A 19,166-nucleotide genomic window follows, 5' to 3' on the forward strand; every position below is an offset into this window, starting at 1 on the left:
GGATCCGTATAATCATCCGCTCATTTGAGTGGAGCAGGCATTTCACCCGTCAAGAGGGCCGCTACTCGCTCATTTGAAGGATCTGTATCCCTGACCCTTAACGAAGGTAGCCTGCCATGGCACGCCGTCGGGATGCTGCGCCAACTCGTGATAGTACTCTCCATGGGCGGGGCCATCGAGCGCCATACCCTTGTTCTTACCGTCAGGGTGACGTTCGTCAGCGTGAAAGAATCTGTAGCACACATGTCAGGAAATACAACCACACAATGTTGTATGAGGAGCTCACCGATAGCCTCTAGCCTTGTACAGTGTGTCAGCAAGACCAACCCAGTATGCACTCGCAGCCTTGCCAATACCCAAAGTAAGAAACATGGGGATGGGGACGATGAGCTCGTTCAGGACGTTGCCGGTGTAGATGAAGGTCTTCTTGGCGTCTTGGGGAAGCGTCTCCCAGGCAGCGATCGCCTGCTGCGCCGCAACGTACGGGCTAACAACGTTGATGTTCAGGTCCTTGGTGACGGCCTCGGTCGAGACAGATAAGACAGAGGATGGGTCCGAAGGAGGAGTGAGTGCTGCAGCATTGTAAATGACGACGCTGGGAGCAGCGCCAAACTTGGACTTGATGGTGGAGAAGACACCAAGAATGCTGGCTGGCGATGCGAGATCCGCTTTGATGGAGAAGTAGCCATCGTCAGTCACGCTGTTGCTGCCTTTGCGGGATGCGAGAGCGACGCTGTAGCCACTTTCTTTGAAGGTTTGGGCAACAGAGGCGCCAACACGGGGGCCAGATCCGAGGATGAGGACGACGGTAGCCATGTTCGTGTCTTTGGTGATTGTGAAGCAAGTCTGTGTCGAGAGCTTTGAGATTCTGCTTTTGATGGGCTTGGGCTTGGGCTTGGGCTTAGTTCCGAAGCAGGAAAGTCTGGAAATGTAGGAAGAGATAGGCAACATTATCACAGAAGTATTGAAATGCGCTCCCTTATACGAGGAGAGTTTACTGTTCTTCCGTTCTTCCGTTCTTCCCAACCCGGGATCAGGTCACCACACCATCGGAAATGGTGCCTTGAACATGCGAGTCGACGCAAGGAATAATGAATAGGATGGCTTCTGCTTGCATCTGCTTGCAGTGAATGTGCCTGTGCTTGTGCCACGTTCGGACGAGGCGAGGAGACGCTCGGGGGCAGAGCGGGGATATGATGCAAAAGCCGACATTGAAGCTGACAGCATCTGAAGGTCTATTGGCGAGGTGGACTCCTTGTTTTGGATCTACGAATCGCGAGGGCGGCCTCAGAAAGATTTATAAGCAATAGCAATAAGAAGAGTAAGCAACAGCCAAGAATAAGGATGCGGCAATGGCCAACACGATACACAGTGCAGGCCGCGCGGGATGCGAAAGCAGAAGTAGACATACAAGCCGTGAAAAGCAACATGATACATGTGAGGATGACGTGCAGCGGCGTAGCAATACTTACATAAGCCGCGCGGGTGTGAACCGGCAAGCTAGAAGAGGGAAGGCCCCGCAGCCACCGCGCGCGGTTGAAGTGACATTCTGTATTCTGTCTATGGTTCAGAACGCATGAGGCAGCTTTGAGTGCTTCGCGCGTGGCCTGATTCATACATGCTGCGGTCTCTGGAGGACCTGCCAGAAGATGAATCCACCCATGATTCCCTTGCGCTCTTCTCGGAAGCTCATCTAACACCGTCGAGGCTGGCAACAACTACTTCCTCGATCATAGTCTCGGTGATACCCGTACTTTCCGTCATTTCCAGTCTATTACTTAGTTCAAGATCTTTGTTCTACCGCCTCAAAGAGCCCAAAGCATTGCCCGACAGAAAATGCTCTTGGCGCCCAAGAGAACAATTACCATAGTTATATACTTGTTCATCCTGCTTGTGAGCCTCTGCGTTTCACTCCTCTACCAAGCCGCTACCATGTCCAATACCATCGCCACTTCTTCTTCGCGGATGCCAGTCTACTTCCTGAGCATCGGTGGACCCAACTTCATGGAGAATACACAGCATCCCGCCTACGCCAAACTCGGCGAGGTTGGAAGAGAGATCACGAACAAAGTCAAGCCAAAAGCCATCGTTGTCTTCTCGGCACACTGGCAAGATAGCCCGAATCGAATCCAGATCAACGCTGCTGAGGATACAGATATCATTTATGATTTCTATGGATTCCCTCCTCACTACTACGAGTACAAGTTTCCAAATAAAAGCAGTCCTGAGCTTGCGGACAAGGTCATCGAGAGGCTGGGAGGCGTTGGAATCGAGGTGCAGAAGGTGAAGAGAGGGCTTGATCATGGCGTGTGGGCGGGCTTCGTCGTCGGTATGATTGCCTTGCCATTGTATGCGTTGAAATGTTCGATCCTAACGTTCTGTGGTAGCCTTTGATCCAAAGAAGAACCCTTTGAACGTGCCAATTGTCCAGGTGTCTCTCTTCAACAATGAGGATGTAGACCGCCACTATCGCATGGGCGGGGCGCTGCAAAGTCTCCGCGACGAAGGCATACTAATCGTCGGTGCTGGAATGGCAGTCCACAACCTTCAAGACTTTCGAGCGTCTCGAGGATTGGGGAAAACCATGCCGTAAGCTCTTTCTCCCAGCCTAAACTCCATTGCCATCTGATGGACTCGCACTAATCTCTTGCAGCTACTCCTTGTCCTTTGACGATGCACTCAAGGACGCCGCTATGTCTAAACCCGAAGAACGCCATAAAAATATGCAGCAGCTTATGAAGCGCGATGATGGGAGACAGGCACATCCCACGCTGGAACATATCCTGCCTATGTACGTCGCTGCTGGTGCGGCGAGTGAGAGCGCTGGTCAACAGCTGTGGACGATGCCTGAGCTGAGTTTAAGCTGGGCACAGTACCGATTTGGTGAACTCCCAACTACAGCTTGACTGCACTATAATCGCTCTGACAACGGTGGGTACTCGACTTTGCAGGATAGCAAGAGTAGGAATGTGTGCTTTCAGGTCATGTTACAGTAAAGATGAACAAGTTAAGGCGACTACACATGGGTATGCAACCAGATTTTTCAATTGCTTCCTGGCATTTGACAGCATGTTTTCAGCTTCGTCGACGTAGGTTGTGGCATGTAATGAGTATTGCATGCGAAGGGTCGAAATTGTGCAAGGGTCACTATATGTTGAGCTTCTCCTAGAAATATGCTTCGTATGAATGTGTGCGCGACCACCCAAGACTTGAAATCGGCTTTTAAGTAGAGCATGAAAACTTCTCTCTACAGGCAGTCCTAGGCGTACTTTGACATCGGCTGGCGCCGAACTCGTAGCAACAACCATGCGGTGAACTCCCTGAGGGACTTTCCAATGACTCTCGACCACATCCCAGTAAGCAGCTCTATCCCTGTTGAAGATGACCTCGATATCCTTCTCTTCACCTACACCAAGCTCTACCTTAGAAAAGCCTGCCAGTCCTTTGACGGGGCGGTCCAGCCCCTCCACAATTGGCGGCTCGAGGATAAATCTGAACCGCCCCCGAACCCGCTCCTGAACCAGTGTTTCTGACTGTCGCGGAAGCAGTCACTTCTACAGTCAGGTCGTTCGAGCTACCGCCAGACATGCGAGCATCACTGACAGCGAAGCTCGTATAACTCAATCCGAAACCAAAAGTAATCCGGACCTCCTCACTTGCACCCCACAAGCGGTCGAATCACCTGTACCCTACGAACACGCCCTCCACATACTTTACCTTTCGCTATTCGAAGCTGTCCAGGCCAAAGTTGCCATAGCATCCAGTATGCTCGTACTTCTTGGACCAGCTGACTGGCAATTTGCCACTGAGCGACACATCGCCAATCAAGACGTCCAATATGGCATTCACGGTTTCTTGGCCCGCGTACCATGCTCGAAAAAATGCTAGGATGTCGTCTAGCCATGGTAGCTCGACTGGGACGCCTGTGATGTTGACCACGATGGTATTGGATTGACGGCCACAACGCTAGTGATCAGTCTGTCATGAGGGCCGTTGGCTGGAAGCGTCAGGAAGGAGAGGTCTTGTCCTTCTGTCTCCCACTGCTTCGTATTTCCAACGAATACCACAGCAACATCGGCTTCTTGGGCGAGATTTGTGCCTTTTGCAAGAACGTTTTGCTTCATCTCTTCTTGTGAAAGAACCCAAGGTGGATGGAGGTTTGTCCTTCCATGAGATATCTGTTGGAGCCAGCAAGACATGTTTATGTCATGTCAGTTCTTTATCGCAACACAGTAGACAATTCTTAGCATCGTAGCGTTATATGTAGTTATATACGTACAGTTCAGCGTTGTTGACTGGGGATGGATGTGTTTCCATAACAAGGTCGTAGGGTTTCGAAGACTTGAACTTGAATAGGACGCGCTCCTCATGTTGCACACCAAGCAAAACCCCCACAGAATCATTGGTCGCGCCTGTCTGTTCCACCATTAAAACTCCATCGATACATAATTTAGACGGCACAATATCAGATAAACTAAGGTAGTGATTGCCAGGCACAAGTGGTTTGTACGTTGTCGAGAATCTTACAGACTTACATCCCACGACGTTTGTGTTAATAAGTGTGTTAAAACTTACACGAGGAAATTCCTCAGTGCGGAAAGAGGTAGTTAAAGCTGCAATGTCAGGTTCCATGAAGTACTCCCGGTCAAGATGGCCCCGAAATCAGTTCGCGGCGCTGTCACTGCAGGCATGAAATTCGCGATCGTGTTAAGTCAGTTGATTAGCTTTAATGTCCAACGACAAAAGAATTTCTACAACAACTCAAGGCAGTACAGAGTCTTGTTCGCCGCCCAATGGGGTTGTATAGCAGTCGGCTTGCTCATCCTTCCTTTCTTACCCGAGTAGGTACCTGTATCTTTCTTTGCGAAGATATCTGCTGACAACAACTTACAGGTCTCATTACTGGCTCATCGCACACGGCAATATTGCAAACCGAGTGCACAAGATCTGCCTGATAGTCCTGAAACACGTGAGGCTACAGCCAAGCCCAAATGAATGCGTTAAAAATATATACGGGATGATGGTTGCTTGACCCTCGTAGTCCAGGTTGGCGACGATGTCAGCAAACTGTGCGATGTATTGACGCGACTTCTCTTCAGATTTTCACGATCCAAAGTAAATTAGGCATGAGCTCTGGAATGGAGGAAGGCACACTGACCATGGATGACCCATTTGCTTCCAAGGTTTTCGAAGAACAGAATTGAAGGAACTCGAGCAGCTCGTTCGCTATGCTCTTATTCAATATCCATAGCTGTGTTCTAGGAGTGGTGTCTTGGTTGGATCTGGAAGCGTCGTCAGGAGAAGCCCCGTGAGCAATAGCTTGAGGATTGGTGAACGCATCAGAGCAAGCCTTTAAGATTGTGCTCTGGATATATAGAATCGTTATGTGGATATTCGCGCTCATGGTATCGAAATGATGCGCGCATACGACAGATTCGGAAGAGTAGCGTTGCGAGTGTAAGAGCTGAGGATCCAGGGTAGATATTTTAGTTCCTTCGGCAACTTCTCGACGGTGGTTTGCAACTTTCTGATGATGCGAAGTTTGGCGCTCAAGCTGATGGTCAACTTGGACTGTGTCGAGTCTGCCGGGGTGTAGGTGCTATCTGCAGCATTCTCAGGATAGATATCGTGCTGCTTGTCTGAGCTGTCAATTCTTCATATTCGACTTGCCGTGGAAGCAAAAACTCCCAGTAGGTGTGGAGAAGGTCAAAACTCAACCCTGTGTGAGGAACGATGAAAGAGAGCTGATCGTGAATCTGGATAATATACAGCACCCAGAATGCCCTCCTACATAGTTCGCCGTCAAGAAGTGTCAATTCGACACAGGCCTCTTCTCGAAATAGCTCTAGGGAACGGAAGTACTGTATAGCCTCACTTTCATAACTCCAGCCTTGATTTGCTTTGCCAGTGTAGCGACTAGCCATGGTGAGTAAAATGGACACGATTATTGTGCTCATGGCTGGCCGATTTTGCGACTCAGGCTCCGAAGAGACACGGCTTGGTAGGAACATATGGCAGGCCCTCTCGACCACAGCTCCTACGTCTTGGTACTTGTCGAGACCATATTCTTCGAACTTTCGAGGGATTGAAGCTACGGTGACAGCGCAGACGGCCAGGCACAGGCGAATGAAAGCAGGGTCGCTGCTGCGAGCGTTAGAATCCACAAGCACGCGAGAACTCGGGTGATGGAGCAGAGGGATAAGAGGATAAACCAGGTCAAGATAGTCGTCGATGATGGCGCGAAAGACGTCTGCTTCGCGCAAGTGCTCGATGGACAAGGTAATAGGAACGAGAGGGATGGCGCGCGCCTCTGCTACATTTGACCGCGGCACAGGGCCTCTCTGCTTGTGCTCGCTCGCTCAGGTGCACTGTTTTCTGTCAAAGCGACATCGCCGACATGACGCGCTTTCGCCCTCGAAGATGCATTGAATCTTGCGCAGACGACATGTGTAGCATGCTTTGGACGCGATCCACCATCCACGCCGCGATGCGACGGGTGGCATCGCATTTTATGAGGGATGTGATGGAAAATGCTAGATAGCAGACGATCTACAATTATAGAAGGAATGAGTAGGGAATGAGTGGATTTTAGCTGCGCACAGACCATATCGATAACACACCAGGATACATACAATCTCTACGTGTGCGACGTCAACTCACAATCCAATAGTCTAAAATCATACACAGACTTCCACATCTTCAAATCACGATAATGGCTCCTCCTTCCAAGATCGCCATTGCGACAGGCTCAGTTCTGCGCCTAGTCAAGGAAGAAGCTAGCTACCACAAGGAGATAGCGCAGCAGGAAGAGCGCATTACGAAGCTCGAGGCCAGCGCTGGAGACGAGAACAAGGAGTATACATTGCGTCAGGAGGTACAACTTCTCATCGATTCATGTTTCAGCAAGTGGTAGCTAAACCGTTACACAGAAGCAAGCACTCGCCGAGACGAGGAACGTGCTGCCAAGCATGAAGACCAAGATTAGCGCTGCGCTGGAAAAGTTGGAGGAGGCGTTGGTATGTGTGAAGGCAAGTTGCAGGGTTCTAATGTGCTAATGATGGGTAGGAAGCAAACAGAGACGGCGGCGCAGAAGCGTCGGCAGAAGACATCAGCAAGGCAGAGGAGGCAGTTGCCAAGGGCAAAGAAGCTCTTGGTCAGGCCTCGTAGGTGTTTTGACTACAAGAGGAGAGCATGTACAATAAGGCGAGGTAAACTGATATAACCTGAACACCGCGCTATGCAAATATGAAATCAAGTATGCTGGTTGAATCACGACTCGTCCATTTTGCCAGGAGATGTTGCTTCACCGTCGTCTTCGCCATCTTCGAGATCCTCGCCTTCCTCTAAGCCATCCGACTCGTCGTCTTTCTCTCCAGAAACAGCACCCGAGTCTGCCATGTCCATGTCCTCGACAGCACCGGATGGCGCAGGCGATGGCGCAGCACTATTCTCGCGTGAAAGAGGATGTAGCCGGTCTTTGGGCGGAACTCGTAATGACGAGTTCGCCTCCCCACCCTGACTGGCGTGCACCGGTGTCATGCCACCCTCGGGCTTAGGCGTGCCAACACGGCTTCCGTCTCCGCGGGAGGTGGTGCCCTCGCCGTCGCCCTCTTCGTCGCCATCCTTCATCATGCCCTCTTTGCGCTCAGCCTCCTCCTTCTCGTCCTTGATCATGCGCAGCATTTCGCGCGTCGCATCCTCTATGCGTCCAAATTGGGCGCGGCGCTCGCTCCATGTGTCTTTTGCGGTTTGAACTTCGTGCTCCAGCTCGGCGATTTCTTCGTCGAGCTTTGCGTGTGCAAGTGCCTGCTCGTCGCGGGGCTTGAGCATCTTACTGCTTGTGATCTTCTCGGTGAGTTCGTCGTAGGTCTTGCGGACTGCTAGCGTCTCCTTGGCCTCGACCAGTTGCACGCGCAGTTCTTCGATGGTGTCTTTGACGTGCTGCTGCTTCGCCGTGATACCGTCCTTCTCCACGGCATATCGCTCGCGCTCCGTGCGGTTGCTGTTGGTGGTGAACTCGGCGCGCAGGATGGCAAAGTCTAGTGAGGAGAGCTCGTTCATGAGGTTCCGCCGCCACAGCTCGATGTTGTGTATTTGCTGCTCGCGCTCGACAGCGACGGCAGCGGCTTCTTCCTCGGCCGCGCTGGCATCTGGAGGAGGAGACGGCAACTGGCGCGGTCGCGCAGCCTCAAAGAAGGCGGGCTTCAGGACGCGGCTTGTCACGTGTGCATATGGTCGTGCTTCAACAGCAAGCAATCGCGATACGTTGTGGAGCGCATCTGGCCAGGTCAGTGGGGGCGTGGGCATGTGGCGCGCACGTCTTACCTTCGTCTGCTTGCGACAGAAGCCCCCATTGCTTGTTGGCCATTCTCTGGCGACGGCGCGACGGCGAACAGAAAATGCAAAGGTGTGTAGGGATGTGTTCGCTTTGGTGAGCTTGTCCGTGGTGGTGGTGAAGGTGGTCAAGTCGGACATACTAAACAGCTGCAGGGATCAGTAGCGCCCGCAGCACCGCGTGCATCATCAGCAGACGTCAGACAACCACCCTTCTTTCACTGAACCATCTGACCCCCTTCAATGCTTGCCCTTGCACGGGGATTGTCCCCGGCCGTCGCTGCCGCCTACGTTGTCCTTGTTGGTGCATCATAGCCTTTGATAGACTCACCTCCCACCACCACTCTTCGCCAGCTTCTACCACTTCCACCACTTCCCATCCCTTCGACTTGGCCACACTCTGGCCGCCATCATGCCGGTCCCGAGCCTCTTCGAGTTGGCCAGGCAGCGCCTTATCAAGAACATCGACCTCCTCAACGACATAGGCGACATCCCCTTCAGCTTCCTCGAGCCCGTCCTCCGCAACATCCAGAACCCCGACCAACTACAAGAGCTGGAAGAGAACTGTCCACAGATACAGGGCGAGACCGGAGAAATATGGAAGAAGTTCATCAGGCGGGATATACCGGACTGGGAGAAGAAGCCTCACCAGCCTCGGGATCCTCGGAACTGGCACAAAGTGTACCGCAAGCTCAAGAAAGATGCCGAGAGGGAGAAGCAGGAACAGGAATATGCCTTGAAGGAACAGATGCGCGCGCTGCAAAAGGATCGGGCGCAGAACAAGACGCTGATCGTGGATAGCAAGGTCGGGTACGGCGCCCGTAGCAACAGGGTATTCGGCCTTGGCGCTGGTGGTAGTAGTTGGGGCACTTCAGGTGCGCCTGCAAAGACGGGCAAGGTCAACTTGGACGCGTTGAAGAGAGGCATGTTCGACTACAAAAAAGAGCGCCCGAGAGGCGCAAACATGCCTACACACTTGCTGGCGCAGAGAAAGTCACAAATCAGGAGCGCGCCGGCGAGCATGGTGCGCGTGGCCGAGAACAACGCCGTGGCCCCGCGCAGCATGGTCATCTCAAGGCAAGCTGCCGCATCAGTTGCCAGCAGAAAGGATGCGCTCCCGGAGACAAAACGGCCGCACATCACACACCGCCCCGTGCCACAGCACAGCGGAGCACCACCACGAACATCATTACCGGCAGGCCAGCAATTTTCCGCACCGAAGCTCAAGCCGACGACCCAGGAACCGTCAATCGCACAGGTGCCAAAGAAACGCAAGGAAGCGCCTAGCATGTTTCACAAGCCGAAGCGGAAGAAGATGTGAGGGTATTATGCTCATCATTACCTCCATCGCCATCACCGCACACCGCGAAGTGACGAAAACTTTACATCAATTATTCCGAGTTTGACATTTACTGTAGATTTTTGCATTGTTGGATTGGCTACACACATAGTCCACTGGGCCATCACTGGCGTACCAGGGTGGCAGAGAAGACGGCGTCCGGGTTCAGTATCAAGACTTGCATCAAGAGGCGCATTCAAGAGTTTCAATCTTCGTTCAATCCGCAATATATCATTAGCTCTTTGAGCTGGCAAGTTTCTGCCGTTTCTCTGCGTCCTCGTACTTTTCTGCATTGCGAGCTGACGCCAAGTCCCACTGGCAAAGAGGGAACAAGCGCCATCAGCTGGAGCTGAAGCGGCGCAACAATTATTAGACATCTCTCTCACTTCAACTCCTCGCCCGTCAGTTTACCACGATCTTTGTCCACATTTATCAAGACACGAGCAGTCTTCTCCCAGCGTCACGACCGGTCCGACACCCACTAACATCAAGTCGCTATCTGGAGGCGCCGTTGCTGGCCTCTCCATCGCTGCAGTCACTTGCATCATGTTCGTCCTCTTCCTTATTTACTTCCCGTGGGCCTCCCCGAAGCCGCGTGTCGAGCGTGAGGTTACAGATGGAGAGTTGGACTGAGCAAGGCTACGTTCGAAATTGCAAACCTGCAAATCCACGAAAATGTGCATCAAGAATCACATCGGAAAGGAATGAAGTTCATGGTAGACTCTCGAGAAGCATAGCTGTTTGAGTATACAGATTGAAGTAGTGATGATCGTTGTAAGCGAAGATCGAGGGGATTACGGGCCCTAGAGATTGTAGTTAACTAGCGACCCGTTGTACGCAATGGCTCGTTCTTGAAAAGATCGAGGCCTGCCTGGGAATGTATTGGAAGGCAAGGGCGTCAATACAGATTCGCTAAGCCTGGCTACCATGATCGTATTCTGCCAAATTCAGCCGCACTTGGTCTTCAGCTGAGCGACACATCCGCAAAAATATTCTTAAGCACTTGAGAAACCTTCACTCTAAATACTAAGACGGTAGAATCGCGTATTTCTAAAACTACTTGGCCAAATAGGAAGATCTGCACAGCATTGACGACGACAAGGCGACTCTTCCCAAAAAGCATCCGACCAACCCACCACAACAATGCTATCCCCAGGCGCGATTGCCGGCATAGTCATCGGCTCGATAATCGGGCTCATCCTCCTATCTCTACCACTATGTTGCATCTGCTATCGTCGTCGTCTGCGACATTCGCACGCCGTTGGTGCTGCGCTGCCGCGGCCTACACTAGCCCAGTCTCAGGCTGAACTTGAAGAATGGGCGTCTCAGCCATATCCAGCGCCTCAGCAACCATGGGGGTCTCAGCAACAAAGCGGTGGTTCATACGATTCGTCTGCAGAGCCTGTGAACTTTGGAAGCATGCAGGTCAAGGGCATTGCGGATGTTAGGGAAGGGCGCGAGAGGGATGGTGTGAGATACTGATTAGGGAGGGATGTCTGGTATCGCTAGGAGAAAGAAGGTGTAATGAGGTGCGTTTCATCCATGAAATACTTGTCGAGATCCGTTCGAGTGACCAATCGATGCGAATCGACTTGGTCATGATATTAAGAAGCCTGCACTTGTCACGATGATCATCATTAGATTGCTTGGTGTATTTCCTCCCAGCATTCGCAAACATCGCGCTGCTTTGAGTACACAATTGCGTCGGAACATGCGCACTGTTAAGGCATCCAGCAAAACCTTGGATAGACTAATGTAAATTTAACTTTTGGGGGCCGCACACCCCTGCCACTCGTGCACTGCCCCAACGATGCCGCATGCATAGCCCCGCGAAGTTCCCAAGTGTATACACAAGCGACCCTCACGCCTATTACCGCAAGTCAACCTACTGCACTTCGCTGTTGGACGTTTATGCGAATGCTCACAAGGCAGCTCTTCGACTACGAACTCCTCATCAACACTCTGCCACCCTGAACGCCTCTTAGCTGTCAACAACTCCCAGAACGACACAATGCTCGCCTCTGAAATGATCACGAGAATAGTCATGGGGTCCATCGCCGCTGTTCTGAGTCTCTGCTTCCTTGCAACAAGCGTCATCCTCTATCTGCGCCAGAAACGAGCTAGTACTCGTCTGCCCGGCGCTCCCAAATGGCTTCAGCCTGGCTCCGATGCAACTTCAGAATGCGAAAAAGGTGGTGTCGAATCGGTAGGAATGCTTGAGGTCTGCGAGAAGACGTGGGGCAGTGAAGCTACAAAGGCACTGCCCGCAAGCATTGCCCATTATGCTAAGGGGTTGGAGGTGCGGACGACATACAAGACGGAAGGTGTTGAAGAAGCAACGCTGGTCGATACGTCAGATAAGGAGGCCAGAAGTGTCGTCGTTCAGGATCTCGTATCTATCGTGGACGAAGACGAAAGTCCAATCGATCCGGTAGCGTTCAAGCATGCCTTCTCATCCATACCACCAGCACCCAAGCTAGATTGCGAGCAACCTTTCATACACCCGTTCGACGATCCATCACTCGAGAATTTCGATTTCGATTCGTTTCTTAACGATGTAGAGAAAATCCCACCCCCCTTCACAAGTGCGCCCATACCACAGCGCCCGAGCCTACCGCTTTCGCGAAAGTCGAAAAGGTCATGGGACACTTCGAACTCGATCGATGTAAACTTTGGCAGTATGCAAGTCAAGGGCGTACGCGAAGTGCGCGAAGACCGACCAAAGCAGGGATACTGAAGGGCATAGGTTGTGGGTATTGTGATAAGCAGAACGCGAGAGTCTTGCAGAAATCCTTGTGTGGGAACAGAGGAGAGAGCACATAGGCGTGGTCAGAAGAAGACACGTCGAGCCGAGGCCGGTCGGCGGGACGTGTGATGGGAAACGGTACGGATGCTTCGAGACGCGCGCTCCAGAGGAGAACACGGTGAAGAGGCCAGTTTGGGCCAATTTGGGCCAGCGCGAGAGAGACATTTGGGATGAAGATATGAAGAATCGTGAAGTGTAGTATTGAAAACGCCTGCAAATGCTTTGGTATCTTTGAACGCCGGTCTGTTTCGACAGACTCAATGCCTCATAGCGCCTCGAGCTCGAAATCGTCCAGCTTGTCGCGGTACTTCATGATGTTGCGCTTGATCTTGGAGGAGTCGACCCAAGTAACAAAGTCCTCCATGTTTCTGGTCATTGTTAGCGACAGTTTGCGCCAAGCATGGTTATGCTGCTCACCGAGTAACGAGATATGCCGGATCTGTGATGACATGTGTGCCCACGCGAACATGGCCTTGCTCAATGAGCTTTATCGCAGCCTGGATGTGGTCCGACATGCGTAAGCGCGTCATGATGACTGGTAACCTTCTCCGCGCAAAGGCAGACACTGTGACTTTGTGCTCGACGTCGCTCAGCTTGCCGCGGCCTCCACCACCGGTGCCTAGAACACCCAAATCAAACAGCTTCTCTAACATCAGATCCTCGTGCTTTCGTCGAAAAGGGTCGGACGGGTCGAGGTTGGCAAGGCGGTGGGCGAGTTGGCGCATGGAGCCACATAGCTGGTTGTACTTGCGGTAGTCGTCGCGGCCTTGAATGGCATACCGGCGCATTACTGCCGCTTCCCGGTGATCATTGTCGGACTTGTATGTATTGAAGTCGACCTGTGCTGTTGGTGAGATGCCAGGGAAGGCGCGCTATGGGCTCTTACCTTCTTGAGCAGCTTCTGCTCATGATGCTTGAGCTTTCGCACCATGTTGGCGGTCGAATTGGGATAGGCCTTGCGGTCTACAGCGTAGTGTGATGGATGGATCCAGGGCCGTGGTACGTGTCGGTGGCGGAGATGTGGCGAGGGTTGGCGTGCCCAAGGTGAATGTTCAAAAAGTCGAAGCTCCGAACATTTTGCCCGGCACGCTAGTCGCGTCCTGGCGCCATCGTCACTGCCCCACGTCCCGACCAACGACGGAGGGGTCCACATTAATTTGCAGTCATTGATTACAGTCATTGAGTCCAGACATTGGGACTATAATTTCCAGCAAGTGACTCCAGACGGTCCTTGTTCCTTAGACACTCCTCATACTCACTTGGAGCCACCAACATGCCGACCGTTCACCTCCTAGATTACGTCGCGGGCAATGTCCGCTCGCTCGTCAATGCCATCGAGAAGGTCGGCTACACTGTCGAGTGGGTGAAGTCGCCGGCCGATCTCCCTTCCGCAGAGGTATGGCTCGTCCGAAGTTTGATCGTAGGCACGAGTTGACATGCGCTGATGCAGATGCCCCTCTAGAAACTCATCATTCCCGGCGTCGGTCACTTTGGACATTGCCTGTCACAATTGGAAAAGGCGGGCTACGTCGAACCGATCCGCCAACACATCAAGGCCGGCAAGTCGTTCATGGGAATTTGCGTCGGTATACAAGCTCTATTCGAGGGGTCGGAAGAGGACCCGAATGTAAAGGGCCTGGGGATAATACCTTCGCAATTGAAAAAGTTCGACGACAAGGACAAGAGCGTGCCGCACATTGGTTGGAACAGCGCAAACACATCAAGGACCGGCCAAGCCACCGACGACTCGTTCTACGGACTACGACCGACCTCGAAATATTACTATGTCCACTCGTACGCCGCACCATATGAGGAGGGCAGGTTGGAGAAGTTGGGCTGGACAGTCGCAACCGCACGGTACGGGGACGAAGAATTCATTGGTGCGGTAGCCAGGGACAATGTGTTCGCGACACAATTCCATCCCGAGAAGAGTGGTGCACCGGGCCTGCGCGTGCTAAAGGCCTTCCTCGAGGGGACCAGGTCTCAGAAGTTGCCGAAACAGCTTTCCGCGGGAGACACGAAAGAGGGCCTTACGAGGCGTGTCATCGCGTGTCTTGATGTGCGAACAAATGATCAGGGCGATCTGGTGGTGACAAAAGGCGACATGTACGATGTCCGGGAAAAAAAGGGCGCCGGAAATGCGGTACGCAACCTGGGTAAACCGGTGGAGATGGCAAAGAAGTACTACGAACAAGGCGCCGACGAGGTCACCTTCCTCAACATCACATCTTTCCGCAACTGCCCTGTAGCGGACATACCGATGCTAGAGATTCTACGTCAGACGAGCGAAACGGTCTTTGTACCACTCACGATTGGCGGTGGCATACAGGACACAGTGGATGTAGATGGCACTAAAATCTCAGCCCTCGATATTGCGACTATGTATTTCAAGTCTGGCGCGGACAAGGTCAGCATAGGCTCGAATGCCGTCATAGCAGCAGAGGAGTACTATGCGCGAGGAAGCAAGTTGGCGGGTAACACTGCGATTGAGACTATCTCCTCAGCGTACGGCAACCAGGCTGTTGTCGTCAGTGTCGACCCAAAACGTGTCTACGTGCAGTCACCGGAATCGACACCGCACCACGCCATCAAGACAAGTCGGCCTGGGCCTAACGGCGAAGAGTACTGCTGGTACCAATGCACCATCAAAGGTGGTCGCGAAGGTCGAGACTTTGACGTGCGGCAATTAGTCACTGCAGTCGAAGCCATGGGCGCAGGCGAGATCCTTCTGAATTGCATAGACCAGGACGGAAGTAACAGCGGGTTTGACCTTGAACTCATCAACGATGTCAAGGATGCGATCAAGATACCCGTAATTGCTAGTAGCGGTGCCGGCAATCCAGGACATTTTGAAGAGGTGTTTGCGCGAACGCGGACAGACGCTGCGTTAGGCGCGGGTATGTTCCACAGAGGCGAATACACTGTAAAGCAGGTCAAAGATCACCTGCAAGAGAAGGGGCTAGTCGTGAGGCCGTTCGAGGCGGACATATAGATTTTGATGCGGAGATAGACTCGCGTCGTGGCAGCTGAAGATTCAATCGATGCCATGCTTTTTGGTATACCCCAACGCCATTATGCTGGTCGTAACGCCGTGAAATGCACAAACCCTTTCCGCTCTAGCTGAAGTGTATGCCCTCCTGATTGAACGCATACAACAGCTTCAAGAAATCACCCTCATCACACATTCTCGCTCGCTTGTCTGCCAGCTCCGTATCGTCCTCTAGAACCTTTCTGACCTTTTCTCGCACCAACTCACTGACTCTTCCCTTCTTCTTTCTGTTCAAACCATTCTTCTTTTTGCCCTCCGCCTGCATCTGCTTGAAAAAGTCGGGCAGCTCGTCATCCGGATCGTCGGGGTCGGAGAAACCATTGAACTCTTCTTCAGCGGCGTCGACTTCCATGGCTTCCACCTCGTCTTCGGGACCAACTGGCGAGTCGTCGAGTTCAATGTTGTTCTGCGCGCAAAAGAGGCGGTAGTTGCTCGCCAACAACTCCACGACAGCGGCCGTGCCCAAGAAACTTGCTCTCAGCGTCCTGTTCTTGCGCACGAACGCAATCCTGAGCAAGCCATCCCACTCCTCATACGCAATCTGCGGCCGTGGAAACTTCGGCTCGATGCGCACAACGTTCGACTCCACCAGCGGCGGCGGATTGAAGTTATTCCGCCCAACCTTCATTATATGGCTGACTTTTGCCCACATCTGGACGTTCACACTCAACCGACTGTACAGCTTTTCTCCGGGCTTGGCAAACAACCTCATCGCGAACTCCCGCTGAAACATGAGAATGCAACTGCGCGGCGGACTCGGCAAGCTAAGCAGCTTGAAAACCAGCGGCGACGAAATCTGGTATGGCGTGTTGCTGATGCACACATCGAAATGCGGGAGTTCTGTCTTGATGACATCGCCCAGCATAACTTTGAGCCTCTTTGCCTCGGGTGTCCCTTGGACACGCTTCGTCAATTCGGCAGCCATACGCGGATCCATTTCCACGGCCGTCACCGCTTTGGCAGCTTTCAGTATAAGCACCGTCAGATTTCCCGTTCCCGGACCGACTTCGAGGACATGGTCGGACTGCTTAAGGAAGGCTTTCTGCACAATAGCGCTAGCGACACCGGGGTTCTTGAGAATGTGCTGGCCGAGATCTTTGTCCATTTTGAAGATGGAGTGCGCGGCCGAGGCTTTGGCGGAGGTGGGTTTGGCATAGGGCGAGGAGTCGGCGCCCGAGGGGCGTTTTCGCTTGTCTTTGGGCATAGTGGGCGGGCGGGCGTCTGTATGTTGTGGTGGTGTTGGGGATGCGTGCGGGATGTGGGCCGAATTTTTGGCGTTGCGAGCTTATCGATTAACGTTTTGGCGGGACTGGTGCACGTGCTTTGGCGTTGAACTCAACGCGTCACGTCTGTTCCAGCATCGAGGGCACGTCGAACTCAATTGGGGCTTGTGAGGGTTTGGGCTGCATGACATTTGTTCCTCAGTTCTCTGCAGCTAATTCGTTTTCTTCATATTCTAGTCGCTCCTTTGCCCGCTCCTTCCACATCTGCTCCATCCTAAAGTTCTCGTCGCCGTCATCGAAACCGCGTTTGCACTCCACCTTCTCGCGCAACGGCGATTGTACCTTCATCTGCGGTACAAGGTTCCGCTCTCCTATCGCTCCTCTGCAAGCAATCTTCAGCTCACCGCGCTTTCAAACTTCCCCCTTACCGTCTATCGCCGCAAATCCCAGCCGGCTTTACTTTCAAACCTCATTCTCCTTATCGCTCTTCACCCAGGTTGCGAAAGCTCAAAGGGTCCGAGGCAATTTCTCTCACAAGTACTTGGAAGCCCACTCTCACCTTCACCGCCCCCGATTGCTCCATCGGCCAGGTGCTGCTCCTACCTCCTATATAATACCTTCGACCCCTCGCTGCTCCGATCGCTCCTACACCACGCGCACACCCAATAACTCTTCACTCGTACATATTATATTCCCAAACTACTCCGAAATGGCCAAGAAGCTCCCTGCTCCACCATCCGAGTCATCGCTGTCGACTGTTACCGAAAGCCTGATCGATCAGGTCGAAAGCAGCGTCGAGGTCAAGCCCACTGCGACCAGCAGGAAGCGCAAAGCAACGACCGAGACCAAAGTTCTGAAGCGCACCAAGACTCAGACTGAACAAGATGTCGCTGATGCAGTTGCTGCCCCACCAAAGAAGCAACGTGCGGTCATGAAGGTGAAGGCTAACCACGCGGTTGATGATGTGGTTGAAGAAAATGGTGACGGCGAGACCAAGCCCGCGAAGAAGAAAGCAGCCCGCACGAAAAAGCAGGATGACAAGTCTCCCCTTGAATTGCGGACGAAGAACAGTCCCCTGATCGTTGGCGCTCATGTCAGCACTGCAGGAGGTTAGTTTCACTCCCTTCGCCAAACTATCATTGAAGAAGACCATAGACTAACGCGGCCCGGATAATGGTCGATTAGGCGTGCAGCATTCTATCCCAAATATTGTACACATCGGGTATGTTGAGCTCTACAATAGCGCATTGCAATAACTAACGTGTTCAGCGGCAACTCTTTCGCAATCTTCCTCAAGAGCCAACGTAAATGGGAGAGCGTAGCTCTCACGCCAGAGGTTGCGAATCTCTTCATTGCAGGCTGCAAAGAGCACGGAATCGACGCTGCAAAATGCTGTCTGCCGCATGGCTCCTACCTAGTCAACCTTGCCCATCCGGATCCAGCGCGGAAGAAGCAAGCTTTTGACTCCTTTCTAAACGACCTTGAGCGCTGCAATACGCTGGGTATCAAGCTCTATAACTTCCACCCCGGCAACGCGAATGCGACGACGCGCGAGGAGGGCATTCGCCTCATTGCACAGAATATCAACGAGGCGCACCAGGACAAAGCCAGCGGTGACGTTGTTGCCGTCCTCGAGACGATGGCGTCGCTAGGCAACACCATTGGCGGCACATTCGCTGATCTTGCTGATATTATCAAGTTGGTTGATGACAAGGCCCGCGTTGGCGTGTGCCTCGACACTTGCCACGTCTTCGCTGCGGGTTATGACCTCCGAACTCCTGAGGCGTACGCTGCCACGATGAAGGAGTTCGACGATGTCATTGGCCTGAAGTACCTCAAAGCCCTCCACATGAACGACAGCAAGGCCCCGCTGTCCAGCTACCGCGATCTACATGCAAACATCGGTACAGGTTTCCTCGGCCTAAGCTCATTTCACAACATTGTGAACGACAAGCGCCTTCACGGGCTTCCCATGGTGCTTGAGACACCCGTAGACAGTGTCGATGAGAATGGCAAGAAGACCGACGACAAGGGTATCTGGGCACGAGAGATCAAGATGCTCGAGAGCCTCGTTGGCATGGATATCGAGTCAGATGAGTTCAAGGAGCTGGAAACTAAGCTTCACGTTCAGGGTCAAGCTGAGCGCGACAAGGTCAATGACCAGGTCGAGCGCAAGAAGATAAAGGATGCCAAAACTACCAAGCCAAGGGCCAAGAAGGCCACGACGACGACAGAGAGCAAGAAAGCAAAGCCCGGCAAGAGCAAAGCCAAGAAGAAGAAGGTCGAGAGCGATGAAGATGAAGACGAAGACGAGGGGGAGTGATCAAGCACCCTATCTGAACTGTCATCTACCTGGGTTACATTTTGCGCGGATTTGTCTTTGGGATTCGCTTTGTTATGGGGCTGCTATTTGAA

General features: G+C 52.7%; 14 protein-coding genes across 14 annotated transcripts; 8 read left to right on the top strand and 6 right to left on the bottom strand.

The window, feature by feature from the left end:
* Positions 1-69: 69 nt before the first annotated feature.
* SNOG_15832 (hypothetical protein) lies at positions 70-951 on the bottom strand (the record flags this gene model as incomplete). Its single annotated transcript, XM_001805915.1, has 2 exons — positions 70-232; positions 287-951. The coding sequence occupies 2 exons, from the start codon at positions 949-951 to the stop codon at positions 70-72; spliced, it is 828 nt and encodes a 275-aa protein (XP_001805967.1).
* A 981-nt stretch (positions 952-1,932) lies between these two features.
* Positions 1,933-2,394, top strand: SNOG_15833 (hypothetical protein; the record flags this gene model as incomplete). Its single annotated transcript, XM_001805916.1, has 1 exon — positions 1,933-2,394. The coding sequence occupies one exon, from the start codon at positions 1,933-1,935 to the stop codon at positions 2,392-2,394; it is 462 nt and encodes a 153-aa protein (XP_001805968.1).
* Positions 2,395-3,896: 1,502 nt separating this feature from the next.
* Positions 3,897-4,632, bottom strand: SNOG_15834 (hypothetical protein; the record flags this gene model as incomplete). The annotated part of the gene is made up of 3 exons (XM_001805917.1): positions 3,897-4,164; positions 4,280-4,416; positions 4,576-4,632. 3 exons carry the CDS (start codon positions 4,630-4,632, stop codon positions 3,897-3,899), a joined length of 462 nt encoding a protein of 153 aa, XP_001805969.1.
* Positions 4,633-4,650: 18 nt separating this feature from the next.
* SNOG_15835 (hypothetical protein) lies at positions 4,651-4,955 on the top strand (the record flags this gene model as incomplete). Its single annotated transcript, XM_001805918.1, has 2 exons — positions 4,651-4,711; positions 4,894-4,955. 2 exons carry the CDS (start codon positions 4,651-4,653, stop codon positions 4,953-4,955), a joined length of 123 nt encoding a protein of 40 aa, XP_001805970.1.
* Positions 4,956-5,400: 445 nt separating this feature from the next.
* SNOG_15836 (hypothetical protein) lies at positions 5,401-5,924 on the bottom strand (the record flags this gene model as incomplete). Its single annotated transcript, XM_001805919.1, has 2 exons — positions 5,401-5,644; positions 5,770-5,924. 2 exons carry the CDS (start codon positions 5,922-5,924, stop codon positions 5,401-5,403), a joined length of 399 nt encoding a protein of 132 aa, XP_001805971.1.
* A 788-nt stretch (positions 5,925-6,712) lies between these two features.
* Positions 6,713-7,167, top strand: SNOG_15837 (hypothetical protein; the record flags this gene model as incomplete). Its single annotated transcript, XM_001805920.1, has 3 exons — positions 6,713-6,874; positions 6,930-7,016; positions 7,066-7,167. 3 exons carry the CDS (start codon positions 6,713-6,715, stop codon positions 7,165-7,167), a joined length of 351 nt encoding a protein of 116 aa, XP_001805972.1.
* Positions 7,168-7,269: 102 nt separating this feature from the next.
* On the bottom strand, positions 7,270-8,475 carry SNOG_15838 (hypothetical protein; the record flags this gene model as incomplete). The annotated part of the gene is made up of 1 exon (XM_001805921.1): positions 7,270-8,475. One exon carries the CDS (start codon positions 8,473-8,475, stop codon positions 7,270-7,272), a length of 1,206 nt encoding a protein of 401 aa, XP_001805973.1.
* A 122-nt stretch (positions 8,476-8,597) lies between these two features.
* Positions 8,598-9,655, top strand: SNOG_15839 (hypothetical protein; the record flags this gene model as incomplete). The annotated part of the gene is made up of 1 exon (XM_001805922.1): positions 8,598-9,655. Exon 1 carries the CDS (start codon positions 8,747-8,749, stop codon positions 9,653-9,655), a length of 909 nt encoding a protein of 302 aa, XP_001805974.1. The 5' UTR covers positions 8,598-8,746.
* A 1,161-nt stretch (positions 9,656-10,816) lies between these two features.
* On the top strand, positions 10,817-11,364 carry SNOG_15840 (hypothetical protein; the record flags this gene model as incomplete). The annotated part of the gene is made up of 2 exons (XM_001805923.1): positions 10,817-11,141; positions 11,315-11,364. The coding sequence occupies 2 exons, from the start codon at positions 10,817-10,819 to the stop codon at positions 11,362-11,364; spliced, it is 375 nt and encodes a 124-aa protein (XP_001805975.1).
* Positions 11,365-11,684: 320 nt separating this feature from the next.
* Positions 11,685-12,410, top strand: SNOG_15841 (hypothetical protein; the record flags this gene model as incomplete). The annotated part of the gene is made up of 1 exon (XM_001805924.1): positions 11,685-12,410. The coding sequence occupies one exon, from the start codon at positions 11,685-11,687 to the stop codon at positions 12,408-12,410; it is 726 nt and encodes a 241-aa protein (XP_001805976.1).
* Positions 12,411-12,651: 241 nt separating this feature from the next.
* SNOG_15842 (hypothetical protein) lies at positions 12,652-13,434 on the bottom strand. The gene is made up of 3 exons (XM_001805925.1): positions 13,366-13,434; positions 12,897-13,318; positions 12,652-12,847 (listed from the first exon to the last, which is right to left on the bottom strand). The coding sequence occupies exons 1-3, from the start codon at positions 13,408-13,410 to the stop codon at positions 12,745-12,747; spliced, it is 570 nt and encodes a 189-aa protein (XP_001805977.1). The 5' UTR covers positions 13,411-13,434; the 3' UTR covers positions 12,652-12,744.
* Positions 13,435-13,752: 318 nt separating this feature from the next.
* On the top strand, positions 13,753-15,471 carry SNOG_15843 (hypothetical protein; the record flags this gene model as incomplete). The annotated part of the gene is made up of 2 exons (XM_001805926.1): positions 13,753-13,875; positions 13,942-15,471. 2 exons carry the CDS (start codon positions 13,753-13,755, stop codon positions 15,469-15,471), a joined length of 1,653 nt encoding a protein of 550 aa, XP_001805978.1.
* Positions 15,472-15,595: 124 nt separating this feature from the next.
* Positions 15,596-16,732, bottom strand: SNOG_15844 (hypothetical protein; the record flags this gene model as incomplete). Its single annotated transcript, XM_001805927.1, has 1 exon — positions 15,596-16,732. The coding sequence occupies one exon, from the start codon at positions 16,730-16,732 to the stop codon at positions 15,596-15,598; it is 1,137 nt and encodes a 378-aa protein (XP_001805979.1).
* Positions 16,733-17,460: 728 nt separating this feature from the next.
* SNOG_15845 (hypothetical protein) lies at positions 17,461-19,074 on the top strand (the record flags this gene model as incomplete). The annotated part of the gene is made up of 2 exons (XM_001805928.1): positions 17,461-17,860; positions 18,074-19,074. 2 exons carry the CDS (start codon positions 17,461-17,463, stop codon positions 19,072-19,074), a joined length of 1,401 nt encoding a protein of 466 aa, XP_001805980.1.
* Positions 19,075-19,166: the final 92 nt, after the last annotated feature.

This window comes from Parastagonospora nodorum (genome assembly GCF_000146915.1).
Source record: "Parastagonospora nodorum SN15 chromosome Unknown scaffold_41, whole genome shotgun sequence".
In the NCBI taxonomy this organism is placed as follows: Eukaryota; Fungi; Ascomycota; class Dothideomycetes; order Pleosporales; family Phaeosphaeriaceae; genus Parastagonospora; species Parastagonospora nodorum.